Genomic DNA, 24,820 nt, shown 5'->3' with positions numbered 1-24,820 from the left:
CGTTACTCAATGATTTAGTTGGTAGAACAACACATTCCGAATGAATGTGTCCATTTGGACGAAATTAACCATACATTGAGTTTAGGCCAAACGCACACATTTTAATATTAATTTATTGATTAATGGTAGATTTTAACAATTGAAGTAATGGCGGTAGGGCTTTTCGTTGCCAAAACCAACCCCCCCATTTTTCAAAAAACTAATCCCCTGAGTTTGTAAAATGCGCAAACGATGCAACAGCGTCTGCTAAAAAAAGGACGTTCAAAATTACAGAAGTACCCATTGGTCTTTTTCCTTCCATGCTTAAATTCCTTCAGTGTTCTTGAGAACCAAACAGTCACAAATATGAAGTATGAAAAATCAGAATCTCTCTCTTCTATCTCTCCCTGTGAGGTCCTCAGTCGAATATTAAAAAATAAGATCCGGTAGTCTCGCAGAAAATGAGAAAAAGACTCGGTATTGAAACATGATTCTGGATAGAAACATTAAAACAGAAAAAAATTAAACATATAGATTTCAAGGGAAGGCAGACTGGCAGAGAATAGGAATATGGCAATTAAGGCATCATATATAACCAGAATTTTTCTCAATAACGCCATGCTTACACCACACTCATGACTACCACAAGGCACAAGTCAAAAACTTTGAGAACAAAACACAGCTGAAACAACTTGATTACAATTGATACTTGAGTCTATAGTAGATTGCGCATTCGAAAGCTAAAATATAAAAGAAGCAATTGACATAAATGCCACAAAAGGAACAGTTTGACACCTCTTCAATCGTTGCTCAATTTTCAGAGTTTCTTCTTCATTCATGCATCAATTTTTTGAATCATCATAGAGTTTCCGTTTTGATTCTTTAGGTAAAAAAACGTCACTCAGAGTAGTTTTCGACACCAAAGCAGCCTCCAATAGATGCAAAGCCTGAAAAACAAATCCACAACTGAATGGATCATTAGCAACTAGGAAATGTAACTACTACTGTAAAGCAAAACTGATAACCAAAGCATACTCAACACAAATTCTAATGTGATCCCTTCTGGCATTGACAGAGTGATCAACCAAGAGCTTTTGAAAACAAAATTATAGTCCATGTTAGGCAACCATTTGTTCCAAACAATTTAAGTTCTATGGAACAACAACGTAAATAAAAGTTCTCCTCGTGTCTTCACAAATATAATGAATTGTCAGTTTCAGGCCACATGATAATATAATATAGTAGTGCAAGTCAAAAGAATGTAAGCCAAAATTATACTCAAAGTTTAATGTTAATTTACCTCCACCTCACCCATGGTCACTTTTTGCTCTAAAATGTCACCGAGAGAAATATTAAATTTGTCAATAAAACACACAACAGACATTAGAGATAAAGGTGTTATGGTCAAATCGTCTGTCACCATGAACATTGAAGGTCCGCTAAAGAAACCATTGCCAGTTATTGCTTCTATTGGAGGGGTCTGACCTACAATGGAAGAGAATTGAAAAAGGAAGATGCAGTAGAGTAAAATGGATATGAAGCTTCCTCGATGGGGATGAGCTGCTTATACAAAGCAAGTCCTCGGGGCAACTTTGGATTGACCAAAATTGACTTCATCTCCTCAGATTTTAAGAATTCCAAGACATCCAAATCTTGGATGCTTTTGTATAGACTACCCAAACATCCCCTCAAGGACAAACAAGGCAATTTTTCAAACATAAAACCAAGTGGATATGTGAGGAAACTGCCAATAAGATTAATAAAATCCTCTTTGGCTTCTACATACAATGCCTTGTTATTAGATTTGTTGAAGATAAGCTTCAAAATAATCTTTGTTTCCTTTTCCGTTGCATCCATGGCTCTTTCGGGTTGAATAGTGCTTCTTGGACCACATTTTTCGCGGCAAATGCAAAACTGTTTTTGTCCATAGCCGATTCCAAGATGACCTCAGAGAATGGTGCCTTTGTTGTTAATGAACAACTGATCAATTTTATAAACTGAGAGAGATGGTGACTATTCATTTTGTTCTTGGAAAAAAAATAAAATAAAAGTAAAACTAGTTAACTTGTGTAAAAAAATAAAATAAAAGTAAAACTAGTAAACTTGTGTATTACCTTCTCCATTCCAATGTTTATAATCCTTTCTTCTCTTGTGCTTCTTTCTGCAGCTTCAAACTTACTAAGAAGGGCTACACACGTCATAGTGGAGATGGGCTTTACTTGAAAGTCGTCAGATATCATAAACCTTGCTTTAGGTTTCACAAACACCCCTCCTCCTCGAGGTACAGAGGGTTGGTTGCCTAGTTTATGTAAGGTAGTCATGGTTGATCCACAACAGCAACAAGCATTGTAGTAAGGACCAAAACAGGTATAGTTTGCAATAGTATAGATGCTCGGAGGATAAATATCAGTGTGCTTAACACAGCAGACATAGATATCTTTTGTGTCAACAAAATTCAGCTTAAGGTTCTTGCAGTAAATTTCAGCTGCACTTCGAGGGCGAAGCAGCATGTCCTTGCACTTCACGCTTTGTTGATGATCCTCGTCAAGATTCTCAACACTTTGATATAAGTTGTTCAAACAACCAAAGTTTTCTTCCACTGAGTGTTCACGGGCAAGTCTGACAATGTTTCCAATAGGCATGGTCAAGAAGCTGAAGATAACATCAACAAAATCCTTATCGGACTCAACAAAAACAACTCGATTTTATCTTTCTCAACCAGCACCTTCAGGCTAATACTTTGTGAAGCGTCAGTCGTCATCATATAGACAGCCACAGATATATATTGGCAAAATTGAGCTAATATTCTGCATCAATCATCATATAGCATATATGTTAGATGTTTCATAAAAAGTTGGAATTTATTTATATGGTGGGTCACCAATCTGCATATTAATTTCTATATGAGCGAGGACTAAACTGTAGCTAGCAATTGAATTTCTATGATGAATGAACCATATGTTATAGAAACTAATAGATTGGTGTTTAGTGGAACAAATCAGATGTGTTCTTTTGTCAAATACAGAAGTTCGATATATAATAAACACAAAACATATCCTTACCTATGTCGATATAAGATCCTTAATTTTCAAAGTAACCTGACAAAAATATCAGGAAAAAGAAGACGCAAAATGTCTATATATAGAATTAATATCCTCTTTTCCTACACCAAAATACTTCCCAAAAAATTTGGACACCACACTTCCCATCTACCGGATGTAAAATATTTTTCACAATATATAAATTGGTGTTTGGTTATTGTAATATATCTTGAAATTTTTTTTTAAAAATATAACAAAAATAACTTTTCATTAATTTTGGATAAATTATTTTTACACGTTTGGCCCGATGGAGTCCATCAGACTTACACTTTTACCAAACACAGAAAAAATAAAAATAAAAAAAATATTTTACAGTCATGTGAAAAAAAAAAAAAAAAACCTTTAAGTATTGGTTTTGTTTTAGGCATTTTGTTTCTAACTAAAATAGAAATAGTATTTTTGTTGTAGGAGTGTTTTGGAAAAAAAATTGGAAACACTTTTGGGAACAATGTTTTGTTGTGGAAATGTCGAAAACAAGAAACATGCAAAATATCGTTTTATGCCATGAACAGTTGTCAAAATAAGAAAAAATATAACGTCTTAGTGTTTTGGTTTTGGGACACTGCGTATAAAATAAAATAAGGTCGCATCAAACATGCTTTTGTTGCCAAAATCAACACTGTGGCAGTCCAAAAACAAAAATAATAAAAATTAAACGCATGTCAAACGGAACCTAATTACACTACCTCTACCTCAATAAAAATTTCAAAATATATAATACATGAGGATCGAAGATGAAGAAGTTCAAAGAAGTAATGTCGTGAACAAATAAATTTTAACACTGAAGAATGGAAGAGATATATGGTACCTGAACTGGCAAATCAGGACCATAAACAGCTTCAAATATCTGATCACTAATTTGTGGGTTGTTGACGCTTATAGAAGAAGTGAACTTTGGATGATTTTATAAATGGGTTTTAAAAGGGAAAGCATTTGCATAAAGTAAAAGTAGCAGAAGATGATTGGGTGTTGGAAAGAGAGTGGAAACTAATCGTTTACTTTTCCTATCTTATACGAGACGAGAAAAGAAAGAAAAAATAATACTAAGTATTAATTAATCTTTTTGTGGTCAATTAATGAAAAAAAATACTAATGGGTAATTAATAATGTGTAGAAATATTCTGCAAAATACAAAATGTGCTGCTTATTCTACAAAAAAAATATATAAAAATAAATAAAAATCCTATATTTTTAAAATTGAAAAAATAAGAATAATTCTCCAATTTGAAGACTAAAATCTCTAAAATAACCTTAACACAAAAATATATATATAAAAAAATAAATAAAATTATATTAAAAAAATAAGGGCATTTTTTAAAAAAAATTGTAAAACCCCAAAACATTATTTTTTTTATTATTTATTCTACTTTTTGATTTTTAAATTTTTTTTATTATTTTATCTTTTATTTTAAAAAAAACACCTAAAATTCCGTATATTTTAGGATTATTATTAAAAACAAAATATTGGTCAAAATTGATGGGAGTAATTTGCTATAAGATTTCAAAATATATGAATTTATAAGCAATTTATAGAAAACCGGATTGCTTTTTACACATTTTAAACTTTACCCTTAAAAAAAAAAAAAAAAAAAATCTGCTAATTATATATTAGGTGAACTACAATAACCTCCTTAAAATTTGACATAATTACAAATAAACATAAGATTTGTAATATTTTTTACACCGTATCCCTGAGGTTTACCGAAATTTGCAAACACCTCCACTCTTTCAAAATATAATACTTTTTGTCAGAAATAAATGGTTATAGTGACCAAAATGCTCATAACCAAGTAAAAAGACGTTATTACCCTTATAGTATTATCAAATAACAAGTTTTAATGGACGAAAATGCCCCTCCCCCTCCCTCTCACATTAAAATTTTATTTACCAAACACATTCAATTAATTTTATAAATCAATTATGAATTTATTTTTTAAGATTTTACAAAACTTAATTATCTTGAAAATCAATATTTAATTAAAATTTTAAATTCACATGTTAAATATTTATAAATATGTAATTTATATTTATTTTTTATATTAATTACATTTTAATTAAATATTCAAATCAAATCAATAGTTTAAAATAATGTTTATTTACAACTTAAAAATAAATACGTAATTTAATAATTAATAATTTAGATTAATAAATTTAAACTTAGGATAGTTAAAGAAAGAGAAATTATAACTCTTAATTGGCATTGACTATTTTTACTTTAAACTGCTTACTCAATTTTATTTAGATAAAAAGCAAAGCAAAGGAAAGATAAGAAAAGAAAACACAATTAAAAACCCAAGCGCACCGCCGACCCCTACCCTCCTTCACCACTCTTGTTTCTCTTTACTCTCAAACCCAACCTTTATTCCATTTTCAGTAACCTGTTTTTTGGGTTTTTTTTTTTTTCCTTCTTTATTTTTTCTTTTTTTTTCCCTCAACATAATTGAACAAAAGAGCCGAGGCACTGTTTAAAAGCCTTTTTGGGCAAAAAAAGTAAAAAAAAAAAAAAAGAAAGAAAAGAAAGGAGTACTTTATAAATAGAAAAATATATATATTGTATATGATTGTGCCATTTGATTGTTCTTTAAAAAAGGAAAAAAGTATCATATGATTGTTATTTCTTCCTAGTTGATTTTGATAATGGTATTGTATTGTTTATTTTTTATATATATAAAAAAAATCATATAGTATTGTATTTTTCAATTTTTCTAATCCATAATAAACATATTGTAATGTTTAATAGTTTTTCTATGATATAACCGTTATAGAAGTTGGGGAAAAGTAATAATAATTTATTAAAAATATTAAAACATTTTAATTTTTGAAAAGCAAAAACGCACAATTGAAACACTTGCAATACCTAAAATTTAGAAAGTACAAAACGCTGATGTGGCTTTTGAAAACGCAGAAGTATTAAAAAAAGGTGACATGACAAATTTGGAGACACAAATTTTAAAGATGCCATTGAAGATGGTCTTAGTTGGGTTGATCACAGAGCACTAGGCTTTGCTTGGTCCAAAAAAAGAAAAATAATAAGTTAAAACATGGAAAAGAAATGAAAAAATATATATTTATTTACTATAACGTACCATGCTGCTCTGAAAGTCTGACCAAACTATAGAAATGGTATCAATGAAAATAGCAATTATTTGTACAATGTAAGTATTGTGTTGTCCGCCGTGATTGGGTTGTTCCTTGTGAATGCAAATTCGTATTCCAGATTTACTTTATTGCTGGAAAGTGACCTGCTTTGTGCATGTCCAGTATGTAAAACAATGAGTTGTTTGGATCATTCAGCATTGCTCAAGTATATATTGTTGTTCTTTTTTTTTTTTTTTTTTTAATTTTTTTTCAAAGTATATATTGTTGTTCATCAAGGAAATAAAACCCTTGGATAATCACAACAACAATGCTACCAGACAAAAGTGTAGAGGATATGAACTAAAAAAACAGGGATGAACTTTGTAACGCCAAAAACCTTCTTTATGATAGGTTTAGGGCTTGATTGGTACGCATTTCGTTTTAGACGTTATGCATGTTTTAACGCAAAATAAAATAAGTATTTTACTTTAAAGTATTTTGAATAGTAATCGGAAGTATGTTTGGTAATTTATGTTTGTTGTAAAATTTTGGAAGCAAAAACATGAAAACATAATTAGTAAAAAATTGTTTCAAGTTTGAAAAAATATAATAGTTAATTAAAAAATATGAATTACGAGTATTTTTTTTTTTTTTTAAATTATTGTTCAGTGCTACAATGCGGAAACATATAAAAATACTAAATTGGTGTTTCAATTGACTACCATGAACAACGTAATATTCACAAAACATTTTGACACTGCCCAAAAAAAGAATTTTTACCAAAAATATTTTTTTATTTATTTTTTAACTTTTCACTACTACACTACTTGATCAATATAAAAACACAAAAAACAGAATGCATATGAGACTGGCCCTTAATTATCTGCAATGTTTCTCCCTCTCTTCTCTACTTCTAGGATAGGTTTAGCTATCTGGTCCTTCACATGGGCTTTATACGTCTAAGTGGTACGGACGAAAAATACCTATTGGGCTGTCAGTGAAACAAGTCCAATATATATATAGTCTATTCATGCGGGTGCTCATCCTGCAATTTATATTAATGTAGGTGACTTTCACCTTAATCCACTAGCAGTCTAGCTCCATTGAAACAATTTAATTTAGTACTCACTCTAAATTAATACTGCAATCGTTTAAATAAATCACACACTTCGAAAACACATTCATCATTGGATGAGGTGAAACCACTGTGGAGTTGCACCATTTAAATTATTCTCTCACAAATGCAAAAATGACTATCCACATCAAATTAGGCAACCAATAACCATTGAGTTCCTTCAAATATGGGTATAGCCTCTAGGTATCTTTGTGTCAATTGAATATCCACACACATCGATATATGCATGTGTACATATATATATATATATATATATATATATGTATGTATGTATTAGCATAGAAACAGATCCTGCAGGATGCTAAAAACCTGATTGCAAATAAAAAGCAGATTTCAAAATAACATGACAATTAATTAATTAAAATCAACAATATTGAATATTAGATTATATAAAAAAAATTTCCAGATTACATTCTCATTGCAACTCCGCTTGTAAGGCCCAGGGACGAAATATGATAAGATTTTGATCTTATTCCTTTCTCTTCCCCAATCTCTTTCTCTGATGTTCTCGTTACAACATCTTCCCCACCTCTTCCTCATTTTGTCAGTTTTCAGTCTCTCTCCCAAAAGTAAAATTTTTATTGGAAATAGAGATTACCACCGAGAAACATAAAAGAGGAAATGAAAAGTCTTTTGACTTTCTAATTTCCAATTTCTCTTTCTATTCTATAATCCAATCGATCATCCTTTGCTTACTAAGCAAGCTCATCATACCCCATCTGGTTTGTATCTTCCTCTGAAGGGGGATACTGTTGGGATTTATATGCCCTGGCATAGCAAATTCCTGTTTGGATTAAAGTGACATATGTTCCTGACGTTTATGAAATATTTATGTTTTATACAATTGGTGAATTCAATGTATTATATTTCGATTCATTATAGAATTGATAGTGTCCATTTGATTACAAGAGATATTTATATATATGTTTGTGATAGCAATCAATGCATGATATATAAATAGTAATCATAAATGGTTCATAGTCGGTAATTATTGATGGACTCATAATTAATTAAGATTTGAACTAGATCCGCGTTAGGTTGAGATATATTACGAGAGCCGTCGTATGCAATTACTCCCTATCACCGTCATGACATTTGACTCTTAAGTATGAGAAAATTATAGACTCTTTTATTAATTAATAATTACTTTGATTTGTTCGGCGGATTCATCGGGATCCTTAGACCGACACTTTGGGTAGTTATGTAATTAATAGTTAGAGGGTTATATTTTCAATACTTGCATCATTGCTACTTGTATTTATTTTGTATTGATTATGGTTGATCACAAAGTAAATTCGAAGGCCTTCGTGTATTTTTAGACAAAATGATTTATTATATATTTATTTATTTAAATTATTATTTTTGTGAAACAAATGTTTTATTGTGATCGAGCCAGAAATAATCAAAGGTACCAAAATAAATATATTAATTAAGTAGTCGAATTGATGGCTTTATTTATCCGATAACTAATTATGCATAGAGGGGTCAAAGTGCAATATTGACTTAGAGGTTATTTATTATTTAATTGGAGTTCAATTAATTTCTTTTAGTGGAGTAGAAATTAATTTATGAATTAATTGAATTGGGTCCATGGACCGGGCCAATTATTAATTCATTGTAGCCAATAAAATAATAGGCCCAATGGATTCTCACTCATAGCCCAACTTGATATTGGAATCATATTAGATTTGAGACATGTGAATTAGAGATTGAGAAGGATTAGTTGTTTCCTTTTCTTTACCTTTATGTTGCCTATAAATATACATAGTCTATGTATATTTTAGGTGTGATTTTTAGTAGAAAGAAAAAGGAATATATTTTCTCTCTCTAGAAAATTAGGATTTATGTTCTCATCTAATGGAGGCTCCCACAAGCCTAGTTTTCCAAGGTCATTCATGGAGGCATATGAGTGATTCCTAAAGGCAAAACAATTACAAAGAAGATGGAGATCCAAGAAGAATGCATCTTGCTAAGGAATCTACAATAAGTGAGAACATTCACTTTAGAGGAGAAATCTAAGGTTTACTCAAACCTTGATGTAAGTATTCAATCTTTTAATTGAATGATACATCATGTTTTATTTTTGTATAAAACTTGTCTCTATGTAATGAATCAAGATTTATGAATTTAAATCCCTCGAAAAGTTTTTAAAACTAGCACGTTTCCTAACAGTGGTATCAGAGCATGGTTTGATTCATTACTAGAGATCATGATTTTATGAAAATTCATCATTCTTCGATCCAATTTTGATATGCATATATTTATTTATTGATGTATGTTGATGTATGAATTAATATATTGATATATATTGATACATGATGATGTATGTATAATTGTGAATGGATGATGATATGTGTTTTGGGCCATGAATGAAGCTTATAGGAATATTGAATGTAATTTTATCTTTGGATGAATGTAATTAAGGCTTTGATTTAGCCGTTTGAAAGTTCAATGAAGTAATTTAATTTTTTCCATTGTATTTCAAATTGTAAATATTTTTAAAGCCATGTAATCTTCGTCAAAGGATGCTATGAAGCTTCAAGAAGGTCCAAGAGGGTTAAATTAGGCTTCAGGAATTTTCTGGGATTTTTTAGAAATTTTCCAGAAATTTTCTAGAATTTTTTAAGGCCTAATTTAATTTTTGGAATTTTTCGGCGATTTTCCAGCGACCAGAGAGTTGTCGGCGGCAAGGTTTTGGCCGGAGATCAAGAGGGATTGATGGGAAATAATCCCATGTGACGCGGGTAATGATAGACCCTCGCGCATTACTTAGAGTATATAAATGTTAAAAGCTAAATCCATTGGCCATTTAAATTGCTTCTGTCTGTTATTTATTTATTTAACTGATGCATGAAATAATTAATTGTTTATTATTATTATTCATGCATTGGATCCATGATATTTAATTAAATGACTTGATTTATATTAATTAAATTATGAAAATTAATTGGATTTGATTACTAATTAATTTGAGAGCACTTATTGGGAAACGAAAAATTATTTTTGTAAATTATTTTTAAAGTGTGCTTCAAATTAAATATTAGTGAATCATTTAACGTCCAAATATTTTCTAAATTTAATTGGATTAAAATCAAGACGTTTAGCATGCATCATATCATGTATTTGAATTAAATGAAAACCCTAATTATGAATGATTAAAAAAATTGAGTGGGAGCGGGGATTTTTATACATTGCCCCATGGCCTTCGTTATTAATACCATTGTAATTAGATCTTCAAAAATAAGGCCCTACGCATGATTTGAAGAGTCTTAATATTACAAGAATGGTTGTCTCATGAAAATAAAAATATTAAATGTTCATTGTAATTAAATCTTTAAAAATAAGGCCCTACGCATGATTTAAAGAGTCTAGATTATAATGACAACATATTTAATATTTTATTTTTCGTTAGAGCTTTAATAACGTTATACACTCAATCTAAAATCAATAGTGTTAGCTCCCCAACGGAGTGGTCTACACTAGGTGATTTTAGAAAGGCTAAACATAATCGGGAATCATTTCATATAGATAGACAAGACATTGTCTTAAGAAATATGGAGATGATGGGATTTGCCCGCTAATAACAATAATGAACTTCGCCAACCGAATAAGTTATTGGTGTATTGGTTATCCGATTTTTCATGCAGTGGTTAAGGGACCCACATATTATTTTAATGGAAGTGCTCACCTAATAGCAAATGAATCTCTACAATAGTAATAATGAACTCCTCCAACAGGATAAGTTATTGACATATTGATTGGTTGATTTATTATGCTACAGAGTTGAGGGACCCACATTAATTAAAAGGGATTGTTCACCAATAATGATAATGATCTCTTGTTCGATTGAGATTTATTATATTATGTGGTAAACAAACTCATTTTAATTTTAAATATGCATGACAGTATTAATAATTCACCTTGCATATTGTATGAATGCATTTATATTCAGACTAATTATGTCTAATCGATTTTATCTGCTTACTAATTTCAATGTATGTGGACTTCATTTATAATGACTAGAAAAGGAATTTAGATATTTTATTCACAACGTGGTGGTACAAATGTATTTACTACTCCTAAAACCTAATCATTTTACTTTAGGATACCCAAGAGAACATTAATACTTTGAATAAGTGAAATAAGACAAATGAGATGAATTGGTGCAATATTCTAGAGTTTACCTCGAATACGCTCTAAAGCTAACATTTACATTATTTTATTTTCTTCAAGCATCATGTTAAATGTCAATAAGATGTTTTGGTGAGATTAGATAGAGAGTATGCTAAAGTACTATATCAGACTTGAATAGCATCAAGATAGCCTAAGGAACTCCAGTATGAAATCAAATTTTGGAAAATGATTGTTTATTATTTAAAATTAGCTGGAGATCAATAGGGTTGACTTGGGTGGTAAGTTTCAAGTTGACATGATTATTGCCTTGTTACCAAACTTGTTCGACTCTGTTAGAGTGAACTAAATAAGGAATCAGTTTGAGTTCACACTAGCTGATATTCTTATAGAATTGGTAACAGATGAAGGGATAATCAAGAGTTTGGGTGTTCCTATCAATCTAACCTAGTCTATACCATCTTCTTCTAGGCCCAAGTGGACGGGCAAAGCAAAGAAGAAGGATGATAATAGGACTAGGCTAGTACAAAACATAGGTATCTAAAAGGTTAAAGGGAATAAGGCAGTATATGTTGAGGGCGAATGAAACTGTTTCTTTTGCCATTAACTAAAACACTATAGGACGAACTGTCTAAGCAATGACGTGGCATAGGAAAATATATATTTAATCATTGAGCTATGTTATGTGGTTGCATCTATTAATTCCTGATGGATAAATTCTGGAGCCACTAAACATGTTTGCAATTCATCGTAAGGATTTCAGGAATCCAGAAGCCTTGATGTAATGGATATATATTTATCTTTTGACCTGATGCCAAGGTTGTAGTTAGGTCAGTGGGAGTATTACATCTGAAATTAGAGAGTATGAGGATATTAGTATTAGAGAACTATCTTTATGCACAGAAGTTAGACGCAATCTAATTTTTGTTTCATTTGTGGTTTATAAAAACTGTGTTGTTATTTTGTAAAACTGGTTTTATAAAATTGAATAGATATGCTATTGCTTCTGGTGCATTGAAAGATGGTTAATATACTATAATCACAAACTCTTAAGATTTGCAGGATGTAAAAACTAATGTTGCATCTTATAGATTGAATGTTAAGAGAAAAATTGTTATTCCTGACTCATTGTATTTTTAATGTCTATTTTTGGGTTGTTATCAATCAAAATAAGATTCAAAGATTGCCCAATGAAGGTTAATTACCTAGTGAGGCAGGGGAGCCTAAACCAAACTTGTGAACCCTGTTTTGAAGGATAGATAACTCTTAGGGCTTAATTAGCCAGAAGAAATAGACATAAAGGACAATTAGAGTCGGTACACACTGACACGTGTGGTCTTATGAACATCCAAGCAAGATTACTCACGTTTTGGATAAATTTATCTGATGCAACACAAGTCTTAAACTCTTGGTATATTTTGAGAAGGTTAAGACTGATGTGGAGCACATATTAGGTAAACTTATCAACACACTTCGATCTGATCGAGGATATGAGTATTTCTTGGGATAGTACAAAGACTATATGGTCAATGAGGGTATTATGTACCAGTTTTCCGCAATTGCCGCTAAATGCATTTAGGTGTCAAATAGGAATAACAGAATTCCACTTAACATGGTTAGATCTATGATCAGTTATGCCACATTATCTCTTTCATTTAAGAGTTTAGCGTTAATGACATCGATGCGCATTATGAACTGCATTCCATCTTAGTCTGTCTCAAGGATACCGTTGAGCTGTGTTTTTGACTAAATCTTAGTTTGAATCACATGCACGTATGGGGTAGTTTTGCACATGTGCGTTTGATATGGACAAGTAAGTTGGAAGCAAATCATAGGCATGCTAGATTTGATAGCTACTCTTAAGTCACTAGGATGGATTATTTTATGATCTCAATGATAAAAGTTGATTGTTTACACTCACTGTTTATCTATAGGAGGATCATATTATGAATTACATACCTAGTAGCATAATGTTAGAGAATATGGTATGAGTATCAGATGTACCACATTTGAACACACTTATTATAGAGATTGAGAATAATAAATGAATTCTCTATTGATGCGTCAGCATCATCTTGTACACAGATTCCTGCATCAGTACATTAATGTAGTGGGAGGATTATCATCCAATCCGACAGAATCATGTTTTTAAGTGAGACCATTATGGATATCCCTGTTAAACATGAGTTGGACCCAGTAAGCTACACGGAAGCGTGAACCGATATGGATACAGATCGTTTTGGCGAGTTACTATAAAATCAGAGTTGGAATCTATGTATTCTAATAAATTCTGGGATCTTGTAGAACTTTCTAGTAGGGTGATTCCTATGGAAGGCAAGTTAATCTACAAAAAGATACCAGAAGATTTTTTTGTGAATAAATCATGAGTGTACAAGGGAATGTCATTATTTTTCTGATTCTATATTTATATATGACATCCTACTCATTTAGAATGATGTGGAAGTTTTGTCATCGATAAAGAGGTAGTTGTTCAATTACTTTTAAATGAAGAATTTTTAAGATGTAAGCTATATTCCTAGGATCAAGCTTTTGCAAGATCAGGTTAAAAGAAAAATAGGCTTATCTTAATAATCCTACATTGGAAAAGTTTTTATCAGGTTTGGTGTGCATAACTCAAAGAATGAGTTCTTGCTTTATTGATATGGATTGCTCTCTCTAGTAAGTAGTTTTTCAAGACTATCAAATGAGATTGAGCAAATGAGACTGGAACAATATGCTTCAGCATATGAGAGTCTCATATATGCCATGATCTATACCAAACAGGACATCCGCTACATAGTAGGGATAGTCAGTAAAGATCAGTCCAATACTGGACTTGACAACTAGTCTGTTGTGAAAAATATCATTAAGTACCTAAGGAGAATCAATGATATCATACTCATTTATGGATGTGATGATATGATCCTAGTCAGGTATGCTAGTTCTGATTTTCAATCAGAAGTAGATACTATGAGGTTCATGACTTAGTGTATGTTCACTTAATGGAAGGGAAATTAGTTGGTAGATTGTTAAGCAGATTTCAACTGCTGACTCAAACCTGCAGGTGGAATATATTGCAGCCTTAAAGGCGGCAAAAGAAGCCTATTGGTTTGATCTCACTGATTTAGAGGTTGTAGAGCATACTAGCCTGCCTATCGAGCTATATTGCGACAATAGTGCAGAAGTAGTCCAAACCAATGACCCAAGGTTCCATAGATGAACAAAATACACTGATAGGAAGTATCATGTTCTACATGATATTGTCTAGCAAGAAAATGTACTTGTGGCTAGAACATTGCATTGGAACACAACTTTGTTGATCCATTAACAAAGGTGTCGTCGATCAATAGTTTTGATCAACACCTGAATAACATTGGAGTTAGATGCAATTTGAATTGGCTATGAGGAAAATGTACTTGTGGCTAGTGTAATACCCCTAATTTTAAAAGGATAGTCTCGGTATTTATTTATTTATTTTTATTATATTTTTTTTATTTGTTTAATTGATTATTTGACTAATTGTTTATGTGTTTAATTGAATTAAGTGTTACTTGATTAATTGGCTACTTATCTATGTGTTATTTGTATTTTGTCTAGGTGTTATTTGTATTATTTGTTTAATTAGATTGTGTGCTTAAATGATGTATTTGATTAATGTTAATTAATTGTAAATTAAATGTTTTCATTTCTTTTATTATTTTATTTTATTTTTCTTTTATGGTTATGGTTAGTGGTAATTGGCCAACCAATTGGATCCCATGGACTGCTTGGATAGGAGGTTGGATGGGTATGGATAATTATCCATGGATAGTTGTATATGTATATATATAGATATATATGTATATACATATATATAAAAAGGAAAGTAATTTATTAATATTATAGTAACTTTAGTATTAATAAATAATCTGATGTATATATTTTATATATTTATATAATAAGGATATACATATATTTTATACGTAACATGTTTTAAGTTACCTTTTTAATATTATGGTAACTTTAGTATAAATAAATAATCTGATGTATATATTTTATTTATTTAATGAGAATACAGATAGATTATATACTTAACATGTTTTAAGTTACCTTTTAATATTATGGTAACTTTAGTATTACTAAATAATCTAATGTATATATTTTATTTAATTAATAAGGATATACATAGATTATATACGTAACATATTTTAAGTTACCTTTTTAATATTTTCATTTTTATTAAGTTGACTTGGATTGGGAAAAGGAATAGGGTTATTATTTAGCCTATAAATACACAACTATAGGTTGAAAAAGGAGTGAAAATATATCACGTAATATATTCTAGAGAGAGAGTTAGAGAGAGAAGGAGAAAGAGGGAGGAAGGAGGAGAAAACCCTTTAGAGAGAAGATCAAGGAAGAAGAAGTTTAACTTTTAATCCGAAAGTTTAAGGCAAGTTCTTCTTCTATCTCTTTCCCTTTGATTCGTGTTTCTGTACATGCCTAGGAAATTCCAGGATTTACTAAACACATAAAATTAAATAATTATGCATGTTTAATTGGATTAAAGTATAGGTTTTTGTGAAATTGGGTCATATCTGTTCTTGTGTTATAAATTAAAAAAATGCATGATTTTGATTTGATTTCTGGTGTGAATTTTTATATGTTTGAATTATGTATTTTTCATATATGTGGAATGATGGAACGTAGAAACATGCCTAGGATTCCTGAACATTAAATAGGGACTAGGTTTGGGTTTAAATAAATTTAAATACACTCAATCATAACGATGCTTGCTATTTAAATGTTTACACAAACGAATGGATTTAATCTTTTAAAATGCTTTAGCAATTGAGAATAAATGCGTAGGATGAATTGGATATGGAGAATGCTTATTTGACGATATAATAAAATATCATCATGTATAAGATTCAGTTTGTGTAGGACATATGATATACGAGCTTAAATAAATAATAAGTCATTCATATTCTGTGATAACTTGATATCATGTTATCATAGTTATTTCTGGAATGTTTGATGTATTTCTTTAATTATTACATCAATTGTTGGATTGTGTGGTTTAATGCACCGGTATGGGACGGTGGCATTCTAGGGACGGATTAACTTATCAGTTAAGTCCTACCTATTTTATATAAGGGAATGGATTAACTAAAATGTTAAGTCCTACTTATATTCAAGTCAGGTCAGCTGAACAAGTTGAATGACTTATAGAGGATTAATTTATTATATAAGGGAATGGATTAACTAAAATATTAAGTCCTACTTATATTCAAGTCAGGTCAGCTGAACAAGTTGAATGACTTATGGAGGATTAATTTATACTGGATAGGATGGTCACTAGATTTTATATATATAAGTATGGTGCCATGATATGAGCTTGAGTCTCAGGATCAGTGGTTAGGGTGCGTATATCGCCAGGGATGTGTAGCTAGATATAGTGTAGTTGTGTACCCTGGTAGGTCTAGGTACTCATGCCCACTATATGTGCGTTTTGCATGTTGCCTACTATTCAGGTTGAGACAACCCTATAGTCTAGTGAGGTTCCTTTAGTGTGTATATATATATATATACGGACTACTAGTTACTGTTGGATTGACTAGGATGTATACGTGTACCGGATCTCTGCTTGGACTGTAGTAGAGTAGAACTTGTTTGTGGGCCTGACCCACCATTGTTTTTCAGGTGTTCGTCACGAGTAGAGGTTGTTCGTGCTGAGCGGGGATCAATCTACTTCATTCTTCCGATGCTACATAGGAGTTCCTTTATGATTCAGTTTCCTGTTTTAGAATACTGTCATTTGTTTAGTTTGGATTTTCTAGGGGTCCATACAGTATGGATTCTCGAGTTGTATTTTGGAGGATCAGTTTTATCAGAAGAGTTTATTAATTAATGGAAATATATTATGAGGTTTATTATTAGATTATCATTTTAGTTTCTTGTCAGCATTTTATTTATTCTTCTTTATTCTTTTGTACTCTGTATTCGTTTATTATCAATTTGTTTTGATATCCTCGGGTATTCGGGCGTGGGCCTGGCCAACCCACATTCGGAAATTCGGGGGTATCACAGTTGGTATCAGAGCACTTCAGGTTCAAGTGTCCTTAGGAGTGTCTTTCGTTATGTGACTTCCGCGTTGCGTCTCTTAAAACTTAGAGCTCATATTAGGATTCGTTGTACTCTATTTACGGTTCGTTAGGAGGAGCTGATGTCAATTAGATTCTGTAGTTACAGAATGGTTGGCATTAGGAGGAGGATTGGGTTCAAGGCGAAAGCAATAAAAACCCAAAGAAGTAAAGGAGTAAGTTACAGATTTCATTGCCCGAAAGCAGAGTTAAGGATTGACGGTTTAGGTTCGTTTGGCGTTACTTTAAAAGTATAAGCCAAGGAATGATTTAGGTGTACGTGATAGGTCACCGCATATCCGGACCAACACGACTTCAGTTGATCTCAAAAAGGAGACAAGCGAAGAGTAGGAGCCGAAGAAGATCCTAATGGAGGAGATTTATGTGCATTCAGTAGAGAGGGTACTAAATCTTGAAGATGGATGATCGCACGAGGTGATCTGAATTACTAATAGTATAGCGAATGTTATTAGTAGAATTAGGGTTGATCAATCTACAAATAATTACGCTTTCTTATCATCTCTAAAAGAGGTATATAAGAAGTATTGTTCAGGAGTTTGGGGATCGGATGTGTTCTTATCAGAACGAAATACATAATTTTTAAATCACATACAAAAAGGCATATGGATTATGTTGTGACGTTCTAATTCACTTTATAAAGCCAAGTTAGATAGTTTACATTCCGTGTATAGGGAGGATGAGGGTTAAGCCCTTAGTATTTGCTTAGACTAACAAATGTTGCTTTTAAGCTATGTTTTAAAGGATATGTTTCGAGGTTGAATGATTATTTACAAAACTATAAAAGGAAATTTTGAAACAATCTAGTAAGGTTGATTTCAAAGGAGACTTTCTTTTCTAGAAAGAACGATGTCCTAAGTAGGAGTATATTTTGTTCTGTTGTGTTTATCATACGTGCTTTATGTTATTTTTTTTATTTTTTTTTTATTTTTATTTTTTTTGTTAATTACTCGGGATTTGGTATGTGGTTTAGTTGGGGACATAAGTGTGTGATCAATCAATTATTGTTTTAATAACATGGAGTCATAGCGCTATTTACGCTAAATTTGTGAGCATACGGTCATAGGATTTGGTAGATACACATAAATCTAACAAATCTATTGGACCTGGACATGTGTCATTATGGTGCGTTTTGGGATGGGATAATTAAACCATCACTACGAGTCAAACAATCTAGAACGATTAATTTGATATACTTTACGTTAGGTGTGGATTCGTATCATATTACAACGCCATGATACGTAACATGTTTTAAGTTACCTTTTTAATATTATGGTAACTTTAGTATAAATAAATAATCTGATGTATATATTTTATTTATTTAATGAGAATACAGATAGATTATATACTTAACATGTTTTAAGTTACCTTTTAATATTATGGTAACTTTAGTATTACTAAATAATCTAATGTATATATTTTATTTAATTAATAAGGATATACATAGATTATATACGTAACATATTTTAAGTTACCTTTTTAATATTTTCATTTTTATTTTTTTTGTTAATTACTCGGGATTTGGTATGTGGTTTAGTTGGGGACATAAGTGTGTGATCAATCAATTATTGTTTTAATAACATGGAGTCATAGCGCTATTTACGCTAAATTTGTGAGCATACGGTCATAGGATTTGGTAGATACACATAAATCTAACAAATCTATTGGACCTGGACATGTGTAATTATGGTGCGTTTTGGGATGGGATAATTAAACCATCACTACGAGTCAAACAATCTAGAACGATTAATTTGATATACTTTACGTTAGGTGTGGATTCGTATCATATTACAACGCCATGATATTGGTGATTGTTAATGTTTCGGTATGCGTGAGGTAGTGGTAAATAAAGATCACTAAAACGCCATAATGATATATTAGAGGTGCTGGATTTGCTGAACATCTTCTTGAAAATTTTAAAAGTTGTTACCAAGTCGGAAGGAGGATTTAGTACTGGATTAAGTACTTATTGGAATGACACCGAGTGAGGATAGGAGACTGAATAAATATTCAGCACTAAATTCTTAATCAAGAATTTATTCAAGAGGGTGTGTCATTAGGAGGAATTTACCGGTGTTGCACATGGAAGAGGAAGCTAAGTATTTTTATTTCCATAAATAATATGGAATTATTTTTTTAGTCACAATTTGCAACAAATAGTTGTTGCAAGGAAATTGATGACTTATGTGGAGGATGGAAAGATTTCATATTCTTTTGAAGTTAGACAAAGAAGTTGGATTGACACTAACTTGTCTTAAAGAAGCAGGGTGTGTCAAAGATAAGATGGTAAGACCAAACACCTATATAAAGATGAGGTGCATGGTATATATGGAAAGGTCGTAGTTTGTTGACTTTTGTTGAGTTAAAGTCATAGTTGACTATTGATAAATGGAATTACCGATTGACTTTCAATATCGGTAAGTTTATCACAGATCAGTAGTGGATAGATTTAGTTGCAGAATTCGCTTTTGAAGATGCTCCAATTAAAATAATGGGTACAGACGAAAACTGGTGGTACTGGATTAACAGTACTTTCTGCAGACAAATTGGATGGAGGATGCAAAGACTGAGTTTCACAACTCTTAGTTCTTTATTCACCCTAGTAGAAACATGATGCTTTACAGTATGAAGCAGATGTTTGGAGGACAGGCAGGAAGAGGAATATAGTGTTTTTTCTCTAAGTCTAATATTTATTAAATAGTAGAGATGGACCATCAGAGATCACTGGATTCTTGCAGCTATTTTCTATACTGAAGTGGAAATGACAGAGCATTTTCACGGATTTAGTTGAGGGATTGCTGATTTGATGCAAGGGTCAGGATTCTAGATGGGATATTGGTTGACTGATAAAATTAAATCAGTTTCATTTTATCTATTTTGATCGAGCTAGTAAGATATCAGTTCATACGAATATAACGGATCACGAGACGGTTTAGATAGATAGAAGTGGTAATTCACACTTTATATCAAGTTCCGTCTGGTGGAAGCAATTATGGAAGTGGATGCTCTTAACAAATGATAGAATATTTAAATCTTTCGATTAATTGTTGAGTTATTAGATGCATTTATAGCAGGTGTAATAATAACACTTGTTATTACTACGGTAGTTGAAGAGTTCAATTTTGAATATCGGAGCTAACCCTCGAGAAGGTGTTACCTTACTCAGATGGAGTTTAAGGTACTGGAGGAGGAGTTAGTAGTTTCTATAAATAGTGATATGACGGTCGAGCGACTGAGATGGAAATTTATAATTTTTTTTTGGTACACCCAGACGGTTAGAAGGTACATCACGACATCAAATATCGGTTTTGGTGAACAGGTACGGATAGGGACGTGTCTATAATTGCCCTAAGTGTAAAACCTGCTACAAAGGTGGAAAGTTGATCATTAGATATCATAGGAATCTTTAGCCACTTCCTATACCAAATATGGAAGTTGAACTAAACAGGAGTGATAGTCGGTGGGAATGATCGACATTGATTTGGAATTTCAATTTTCCATATGGAATCCGAGTGGTGGATTGAGAAAGATTGCTTGAGGACATAAATTTGAGTGATGCTTATTTTAGAACTTCATAGTAGTTTTATAGTTCAGTGATAGTGGTGTTATAGCATGTGGATGTCCATATTAGTGGATGCAAAGTGCTATTTCGAAGGAGCTTTATGAAGATTTTAGAGTAGCAGCTCTACTTCATAAATATAGACGGGGGAATTAATCGAGAGATTAAATTAGACCATAAAGGATATGTTTGAGGCGTATATCCTAGATTTTCATGGACTGTTGGAAGAATTTACTTCACTTGTCGGAATTTTATCTGTGATATTGTTGGCACAAGGAGGTTAGTGTGACAACTTTGGAGGTTTTGTATCTTTCACAATGCATACCTCTCATTTGTTGGTTGGAAATGGAAGTAAGGGTTGTACAATTAGACCTTAACTTCATTTAAAAATATGTCGGAAATAGATACTTCCCTTTATATTGAACTGCGCGCGGTTGGGAAGCAACAGTAGGATGTTGTAAATAGTTGAACTCGTATACTAGAGTTTATCTATCAGGGAGTAGTTTGCTCGTTCTGTTTTCTATGTAGGAAGAAAGACGATTTTTGGAGAAATGTCAATTTTACTTATTACATTGACTTTTACACGATTGTGTTTCGCAATTGAGGCAGTCACCTCTGAATTAGCGCTACCAAATTATTAGCGCTGGGTGCATAGGAGTTTGTGCGTATATTCTATGGCACTTGGAGGTATGTAGATCATTCCCTTGTCGACATAGGAGGATTACGTTGTTATTTGATACGACCTACACATTGTATGATTATTGTGTTTCTTAAAATATAGGAACTCTGTATACCACTGGGTATATTAGAGTTAAGTGGAGCCCTTATAGTGAGGTTGCGTCTATTTGGGAATATGATGATGTTTTTCGCTCACAGTTTCCAAGCATAATAGAAGAAAGTAAGGGCGAATTCCGAGGACGGAATTCCTTTTATTAGGGGGGAAGAATGTAATACCCCTAATTTTAAAAGGATAGTCTCGGTATTTATTTATTTATTTTTATTATATTTTTTTTATTTGTTTAATTGATTATTTGACTAATTGTTTATGTGTTTAATTGAATTAAGTGTTACTTGATTAATTGGCTACTTATCTATGTGTTATTTGTATTTTGTCTAGGTGTTATTTGTATTATTTGTTTAATTAGATTGTGTGCTTAAATGATGTATTTGATTAATGTTAATTAATTGTAAATTAAATGTTTTCATTTCTTTTATTATTTTATTTTATTTTTCTTTTATGGTTATGGTTAGTGGTAATTGGCCAACCAATTGGATCCCATGGATTGCTTGGATAGGAGGTTGGATGGGTATGGATAATTATCCATGGATAGTTGTATATGTATATATATAGATATATATGTATATACATATATATAAAAAGGAAAGTAATTTATTAATATTATAGTAACTTTAGTATTAATAAATAATCTGATGTATATATTTTATATATTTATATAATAAGGATATATATATATTTTATACGTAACATGTTTTAAGTTACCTTTTTAATATTATGGTAACTTTAGTATAAATAAATAATCTGATGTATATATTTTATTTATTTAATGAGAATACAGATAGATTATATACTTAACATGTTTTAAGTTACCTTTTAATATTATGGTAACTTTAGTATTACTAAATAATCTAATGTATATATTTTATTTAATTAATAAGGATATACATAGATTATATACGTAACATATTTTAAGTTACCTTTTTAATATTTTCATTTTTATTAAGTTGACTTGGATTGGGAAAAGGAATAGGGTTATTATTTAGCCTATAAATACACAACTATAGGTTGAAAAAGGAGTGAAAATATATCACGTAATATATTCTAGAGAGAGAGTTAGAGAGAGAAGGAGAAAGAGGGAGGAAGGAGGAGAAAACCCTTTAGAGAGAAGATCAAGGAAGAAGAAGTTTAACTTTTAATCCGAAAGTTTAAGGCAAGTTCTTCTTCTATCTCTTTCCCTTTGATTCGTGTTTCTGTACATGCCTAGGAAATTTCAGGATTTACTAAACACATAAAATTAAATAATTATGCATGTTTAATTGGATTAAAGTATAGGTTTTTGTGAAATTGGGTCATATCTGTTCTTGTGTTATAAATTAAAAAAATGCATGATTTTGATTTGATTTCTGGTGTGAATTTTTATATGTTTGAATTATGTATTTTTCATATATGTGGAATGATGGAACGTAGAAACATGCCTAGGATTCCTGAACATTAAATAGGGACTAGGTTTGGGTTTAAATAAATTTAAATACACTCAATCATAACGATGCTTGCTATTTAAATGTTTACACAAACGAATGGATTTAATCTTTTAAAATGCTTTAGCAATTGAGAATAAATGCGTAGGATGAATTGGATATGGAGAATGCTTATTTGACGATATAATAAAATATCATCATGTATAAGATTCAGTTTGTGTAGGACATATGATATATGAGCTTAAATAAATAATAAGTCATTCATATTCTGTGATAACTTGATATCATGTTATCATAGTTATTTCTGGAATGTTTGATGTATTTCTTTAATTATTACATCAATTGTTGGATTGTGTGGTTTAATGCACCGGTATGGGACGGTGGCATTCTAGGGACGGATTAACTTATCAGTTAAGTCCTACCTATTTTATATAAGGGAATGGATTAACTAAAATGTTAAGTCCTACTTATATTCAAGTCAGGTCAGCTGAACAAGTTGAATGACTTATAGAGGATTAATTTATTATATAAGGGAATGGATTAACTAAAATATTAAGTCCTACTTATATTCAAGTCAGGTCAGCTGAACAAGTTGAATGACTTATGGAGGATTAATTTATACTGGATAGGATGGTCACTAGATTTTATATATATAAGTATGGTGCCATGATATGAGCTTGAGTCTCAGGATCAGTGGTTAGGGTGCGTATATCGCCAGGGATGTGTAGCTAGATATAGTGTAGTTGTGTACCCTGGTAGGTCTAGGTACTCATGCCCACTATATGTGCGTTTTGCATGTTGCCTACTATTCAGGTTGAGACAACCCTATAGTCTAGTGAGGTTCCTTTAGTGTGTATATATATATATACGGACTACTAGTTACTGTTGGATTGACTAGGATGTATACGTGTACCGGATCTCTGCTTGGACTGTAGTAGAGTAGAACTTGTTTGTGGGCCTGACCCACCATTGTTTTTCAGGTGTTCGTCACGAGTAGAGGTTGTTCGTGCTGAGCGGGGATCAATCTACTTCATTCTTCCGATGCTACATAGGAGTTCCTTTATGATTCAGTTTCCTGTTTTAGAATACTGTCATTTGTTTAGTTTGGATTTTCTAGGGGTCCATACAGTATGGATTCTCGAGTTGTATTTTGGAGGATCAGTTTTATCAGAAGAGTTTATTAATTAATGGAAATATATTATGAGGTTTATTATTAGATTATCATTTTAGTTTCTTGTCAGCATTTTATTTATTCTTCTTTATTCTTTTGTACTCTGTGTTCGTTTATTATCAATTTGTTTTGATATCCTCGGGTATTCGGGCGTGGGCCTGGCCAACCCACATTCGGAAATTCGGGGGTATCACAGCTAAAACATTGCATTGGAACACAACTTTGTTGATCCATTATCAAATGTGTTATTGATCAATAATTTTGATCATCATCTGGATAACATTGGAGTTAGGTGCAATTTGAATTGGCTAT

General features: G+C 31.5%; 1 protein-coding gene across 1 annotated transcript; it reads right to left on the bottom strand.

The window, feature by feature from the left end:
- Window positions 1-540: 540 nt before the first annotated feature.
- Window positions 541-2,684, bottom strand: LOC132295906 (uncharacterized; the record flags this gene model as incomplete). The annotated part of the gene is made up of 2 exons (XM_059794168.1): window positions 541-926; window positions 2,094-2,684. Coding segments are annotated over 2 exons (696 nt in total), but the record flags the coding sequence as incomplete, so codon positions are not given.
- Between the last annotated feature and the right edge of the window lie 22,136 nt (window positions 2,685-24,820).

Source organism: Cornus florida, unplaced genomic scaffold (genome assembly GCF_030987335.1).
Source record: "Cornus florida cultivar Cherokee Brave unplaced genomic scaffold, ASM3098733v1 CherokeeBrave_3.0.0_Hap2_Chr02, whole genome shotgun sequence".
In the NCBI taxonomy this organism is placed as follows: Eukaryota; Viridiplantae; Streptophyta; class Magnoliopsida; order Cornales; family Cornaceae; genus Cornus; species Cornus florida.
Note: the sequence above shows the minus strand (reverse complement) of the source record. Positions and strands in the feature narration are given on the sequence as shown.